This window comes from Raphanus sativus, chromosome 4 (assembly GCF_000801105.2).
Source record: "Raphanus sativus cultivar WK10039 chromosome 4, ASM80110v3, whole genome shotgun sequence".
In the NCBI taxonomy this organism is placed as follows: domain Eukaryota; kingdom Viridiplantae; phylum Streptophyta; class Magnoliopsida; order Brassicales; family Brassicaceae; genus Raphanus; species Raphanus sativus.
This window is the reverse complement of record NC_079514.1, coordinates 926604-932603: the sequence shown is the minus strand read 5'-3', so window position 1 is coordinate 932603 and position 6000 is coordinate 926604. Positions and strand designations below refer to the sequence as shown.

At 34.3% G+C, this 6000-nt stretch overlaps 1 protein-coding gene and 1 non-coding gene across 2 annotated transcripts; both read left to right on the top strand.

Annotated features, from left to right (window-relative positions):
* Positions 1 to 469: 469 nt before the first annotated feature.
* On the top strand, positions 470 to 3053 carry LOC108849004 (probable serine protease EDA2). Its single transcript, XM_018622492.2, has 11 exons — positions 470 to 720; positions 828 to 953; positions 1045 to 1200; positions 1312 to 1497; positions 1584 to 1700; positions 1781 to 1834; positions 1903 to 1974; positions 2073 to 2278; positions 2366 to 2535; positions 2616 to 2699; positions 2792 to 3053. The coding sequence occupies exons 1-11, from the start codon at positions 541 to 543 to the stop codon at positions 2905 to 2907; spliced, it is 1467 nt and encodes a 488-aa protein (XP_018477994.1). The 5' UTR covers positions 470 to 540; the 3' UTR covers positions 2908 to 3053.
* Positions 3054 to 3163: 110 nt separating this feature from the next.
* Positions 3164 to 3236, top strand: TRNAE-CUC (transfer RNA glutamic acid (anticodon CUC)). Its single transcript has one exon. It is a non-coding gene; the product is annotated as a tRNA-Glu (tRNA).
* Positions 3237 to 6000: the final 2764 nt, after the last annotated feature.

Below are 6000 nucleotides of genomic sequence, written 5' to 3'. Positions count from 1 at the left end.
TCATTGATGGATTTGACAACAGCAAGGCACTTTGGTGTTCTTTGCAAGTCTTCATATGAACCGGTTTTTTGATATTAGAATGATTAAGCTAATTATAAAAGACGAATGATATAATCAAATGTATATTGATTTCAAATGATGTGAGGTCAAAAGTAATTGAAGGTTATCATCAGAAAAACAACATTAGTATCAGACCATTTGTAAATGGTTTTCCCCTTTTCTCTAAAACAGCAAAAATATATAATTCCTTGAATCTACAGAGGCAAATTAGTTAGTTACATTTGCCAATATTGAAGGGAGATGTAATGTGATCTGTCATTACAAAAGGTGATGGCCTGCTGGATTTTTGAATGGAGGCCTGAGATTAGGCCCATTATTGGGCCCATTAAGAATCATAGACGGCCTGTTTTGAGAATTTTGACTTTTTGACCAAAACTTATCAGTTTCGAGTTCTGTTTTTAATCATTACCGAGCCGTTATTTCTTCTGTTGCTGTCCGTTGGCTTTGAACTTAACGGCGATAGAATTTTCACGGCGAGATATGACGACGGCGATCGGTTTTGCTTTACTAACGACCTTCACAGTGCTTCTGTCATCCACGAGCTTGTCCGATGGATTACTACAACCTCGAAGGATATCTCATGGTTTGTCCGCAAGCGGCAAGTACTTGACGAGAGACGAGCTCTGGTTCAACCAAACCCTCGATCACTTCTCTCCCTATGTATAAATGAATCATCTTTATTCCTTTTTTCTTGTTCGATTTGTGGTCAAAGGTGGAAACTTTTTAGATTTCTCTGTTTGTGTTTTTTTTTTTTCTTGTGTCCTCAGGACCATCGCAAATTCGGACAGAGATACTATGAGTATCTCGACCATTTACGAGTTCCAGATGGACCAATCTTTCTGATGATCTGTGGTGAAGGTCCTTGCAATGGGATCCCAAATGACTACTTGAGTGTATTGATTCCTCCTCCTAACTCATTTTTTATTGTATTTAAAGAAAGTTAGTTTCTCTGATAAACATTGTTCTTTTTTTTTTTTCTCTAAGGTGTTGGCAAAGAAGTTTGAAGCAGGCGTTGTTTCGCTTGAGCACCGTTACTACGGAAAGAGCTCTCCTTTTAACTCATTATCCAGTGAGAATCTCAAGTTTCTTTCTTCTAAACAGGCTCTTTCCGATTTAGCTGCTTTCCGTGAATATTACCAGGCAAAGTCTTTTCTTTGCTGTTTTTTTTCTAATGATCTACAACAAGCTGTTTGTATGTAAGACTGTAACTCACAGTGAGGTTGTTTGTGTGTGGAATGTGGATGGATGCAGGAGTCTTTGAATGTTAAGTTGAATAGAAGTGGGAGTGTTGATAACCCATGGTTCTTCTTCGGAGCGTCTTACTCTGGAGCTTTGAGTGCTTGGTTCCGTCTCAAGTTCCCTCATCTAACTTGTGGAAGCCTCGCTAGCTCTGCTGTTGTTCGTGCTGTCTACGAATACTATGAATATGATCAACAGGTGAAAAAACCTTCCTTCGTTCCTTGTGTCTTTCCATATCAAGAGTTTAGGTTACTTATATAGAATCAAAGTTTTGTTGGAAGCAGATAGGCGAGTCAGTTGGACCGGAGTGTAAACCTGTATTACAGGAGATTAATAAGCTCGTGGAGCTAGGGCTTAAAGTAAACAACAAGGCTATGAAAGCTCTCTTCAATGCCACCGAGGTCTAGCTGTTTCTATCTCTCCTCTGAATCCAAATCATTCTGGAAGTCTGAGAATCTGATAACGTTTCTGATATCTGCAGCTTGATGTTGATGCTGATTTCTTGTACTTGATTGCGGATGCACAAGTTGTTGCAGTAAGGATATATATATAGAAACTTAGATGAATCTCATTTTTCTTTCTACTTATAGATACTTTTGACAGGTCCAATATGGAAACCCAGATAAACTATGTGTCCCTCTCGTGGAAGCTAAAAAGAACGGCAGTGATTTAGTGGTAACACATACAATCATCACTGATCATATTACGTTAAAAGCGTGGAAGAAGAAGAAGAAGAACTCATAGATTGCGTTTTGTGTGTGTGTAAAGTACAGGAAGCATATGCTAAGTATGTTAGAGAGTATTGCGTGGAAGTTTTCGGGTTAAGCGCTAAAACATATAGCAGGAAACATCTGCTAGACACTGCAGTTACTCCAGAGAGTGCAGATAGGCTTTGGTGGTTCCAAACTTGCACTGAAGTTGCTTATTTCCAGGTGGCTCCTGCTAACGATAGCATCCGCTCTCACCAAATCAATACAGAGTAAAAAAAAAAACATGCTTCGTTCGTTACTTCCCTCATGCTTTGTTTAAGTTACCATTCATTGCGTACAGTTGTTGTTGACATTAGGTATCATTTGGACCTGTGCAAGAGTCTGTTTGGGGAAGGTGTTTACCCTGAAGTTGATGCAACGAACCTGTACTACGGTGGCGATAGAATTGCAGCGACTAAAATCGTATTCACAAATGGGTCACAAGATCCGTGGCGTCATGCATCCAAACAGACCTCATCTCCTGACTGTAAGCCTTTGTTTTACTTTTCAGACAATAACTCTCTGTAAAAAAACATTTAACAAGTTTAATGCTTGGTGATGACATAGTGCCTTCTTACATTGTGAATTGTCACAACTGTGGCCATGGAAGTGATCTTCGTGGATGCCCTCAGTCTCCAATGATCATTGAAGGTATATATATATTACAAGCCTCTGTGGATCTCTGAGCTGTAAAGACAAAAAGTACTAAAATTATTTTTTTTTTTATTTTTTTTTATTTTCAGGTGATTCTAAGAATTGCAGTTCACCAGATGCAGTGAACAAAGTGAGGCAACATATAATAGAACACATTGACTTGTGGCTCTCGGAGTGTCGGGGAGTGCTTAGGAGCTCCATCTAGAGTCTGCACCTCTCACTCGTTTATATGTTCGAATAAAAACATCATATGGATGTTTCAAACTTGTAATCAATGTAACTTTAACCTCCTCCTATGTACGTTTCGAACTTTTTTTCTATGAAACTTGTGCTGTAGTTGCACGCACGGAAGATAGGTTCAAGGTTGATTCACGATTCAAGCAGGGTATAGATTGGTGTTGTTAGATTGGTGTCTTTGTTAATACTGTGAAGAGTTGTTATAATACCTGAATGAACACCAATCCGTTGTAGTCTAGCTGGTCAGGATACTCGGCTCTCACCCGAGAGACCCGGGTTCGAGTACCGGCAACGGAGTCTTTTTTTCTTTTTTAACAATTCTGATCTTTTTTTAACTTCTGATGATGTCATTGTGCTCTTCTGGAATTTGTATTTTCTTATTATAGATTTGATATCTTTGATAAGTTATTGTACATTAACTTCTACTTTTTGATACATTGTAGTTCATGAGGCTACTGGCAGAAGAAGCGAGTGATGCTTCTATATGAATGGTGGTGCAAGAGTTAGCCTTAGCTAAAAGCTGTTGATGCTATTCTTGGAATCGAATCTTAGATGAGTTTTGTTCTTTTGATATTTATGCAAACAAACGATTGGTTGGATTCCGAGCTAAGTACATTCATTACATAGCACTTCCATTATAGTATTCAATTTTAATGGTCTGCCTAACTTGGTAGTATTCGTCCAATCCTTAACGTTATGTTTCCACAGTTTATTCTCCCATGGAATAGTCCAACGGACTTGCATCACTAGTATCAAAAATGTGAGCAGTCTCTTTCAATGTTATCCATAGAATTAGTTGATTGAATACTTACTTAGTAATGGTGTTAACACAAAAAGAAAGAGAGAAAGCCAGAAAGGTATGAGATCGTTTTCGATAATTGTTAAGTTTTAATCATTAATCGTATCGTATCACCTCTCCATTGCAAGGTTTTACAGGTGGAAGTAACCAATATGGTAAAAGGTCGCTCTTCGTATCTATGGAGTACTCAGCGAATCCTATAGACTTGTAGTGGACACTTGTTACTCTGTTTTCGAGACACTGCATCTCCAATTCAAGTATATTTTTTTTCTTTATAATTTCCTCTAAAATAGAGTGGAGTGAAAAAATAACATAACTTTATTTTTTCCTCTCTATAATAAAGAATAATTTTATAATAGAATTATTCTATTTTAATGGGAACTATAGAAGAAAAAAAGTTTTGAGTTAAAAATGGCCTAAACGACCAAACCACATCAAATAGGGATCACATTTCACCAAACCTTACATGTTTGCATAGCTTAACAAAAAAAAAGGTCTATACGTAAGATTTTAGTGAAAGGTTGTGGTTTGTTTGTTTGTAGTCGTCGGCATTGTTTTTCAACATTTTTAGACACCGGCGAAAGACGAGAGCCTCTGTTTTGTAATCTATTTGTACGAAACGTCTTCGTGCTGAATAACTAAATGTCTTCCTTGAACTTTCTTGTTTCTTTTTATTATAAAAAGGTCAAAAAGTTGACACTGATGACTGTATTACAAGAAAATGGATGAAAGGTTGCGAAGCTTTCTTTTCCGAGCCCACATTAATTTATTGGTTATAAGTTTTATAAGCAGGTTAATGTGTTATAAATACTATTCCTTTTTAAAAATTAATAAATTTTCAGATAAATTTTCACCTTTTACATATATTAAAAACAATTTAGTTACAAATACATTATGATTAGCAATCTAAATAAATTAAAATATTAGTGATTCCATAAATTCATCTTTAATAAATCTACAATTTATTATCATTAACTAATATAATATATTGAGTTCAAAAATAAAACTAATAAAATATATAAAAACTACAAAAGTATCTTTTAAAAAATATCTTCTTTTAATATTTATCTTTTGGAAACAGAATAAACAAAACAAAAGTCTAATTATTTGTTTCCAATTTCCCATCATCACAATTTAATGGTAATAAATTCAGCATTGACAACTCATTGAGTTCGCTATAAATCGTTTCTTAATTTTTATTTTTGCATTTCCGTGACACTCATTTGTCTCATAATAAATGTCATTTTAAATTTTTTTCAAACCCTTTTCGATTTTCGAAAATAAGATTTTCTAAATTTTATTCTTGTTCCACAAAGATAGATCTATTTTCTATATTTTTAAGATACTTTGTATACTTTTTGAAAAACATTAATTGTAAATATTCAAATTGATTAAATTTTATTGGTGGATAATTATTAGAAAGTGTATGGAAAAATAAATAGCAAATTAAATTGTGGACATTTATTATATTTATAATAAACGTGAAAACTCTCAAAAATATTATTTTATGGAACGAAGATAGTATTACACAAAAGTGTCACTTTACAATTCCAATACAAACTATACGTACTTTTAGCTGAAAATTAATTACAAACTGCATTGATTTTATAAATAATTTTATCTATCTTAAATACTATTAGTTAGAGTGATGTAATTAATAAAAATTTACATATATTTTTGTCACATTCCTAATCTATGTAAAAAATGTTAAAGTGATGCTTATTTAGAAACGGAGACCTTTCGGTTTTAATTTTTTCAACATTATTTTATATGCCGTTCGAGCCAAAATTATAAAGATTTTTTTTTTGTTTTATCTGGAGTTGATGGAAACAGGGTGCAACGGTTTTCGATTCCTAATGATTCTGAAGATGGCTAGCGGATTGTGCCGAGTTTAGTGGACGACGAAACTGGTTTATACTAAGATTAAATTGGGCTATTTTGTTCAAAGCGGGTTTGTAACCGAAACTGATTTCCCGTTTAAACGGGTTTATAAATAATATATATATTTAAAAAAAACAAGATGCAATGTTTTGTACATATACAGAAAAAAATGGTGGTGATGCATTCATGTGTTTTCAACAGATTAATAAACTTGCAAATGCTTGAAAAATGAAGGACTAGTCTAAATTAAATATCTTAAGCCATTTCTTTCTCTCGTCCTATACCATATGACAATGCATAATTCATCCAGTAGATGATGAAATAAGATTCGTTTTCGAGTGTATATTGAAGAAATTGTTCTCAAGAAGGTTGTCAGATCGC

Bases quoted from the DNA above. Each gene is read 5' to 3' on its own strand.
- LOC108849004 (XM_018622492.2), top strand. From the start codon at position 541: ATGACGACGGCGATCGGTTTTGCTTTACTAACGACCTTCACAGTGCTT. The intron at 721-827 runs GTATAAATGAAT...TTGTGTCCTCAG, and splicing joins TCGATCACTTCTCTCCCTAT to GACCATCGCAAATTCGGACA. The intron at 1,498-1,583 runs GTGAAAAAACCT...TGTTGGAAGCAG, and splicing joins ACTATGAATATGATCAACAG to ATAGGCGAGTCAGTTGGACC.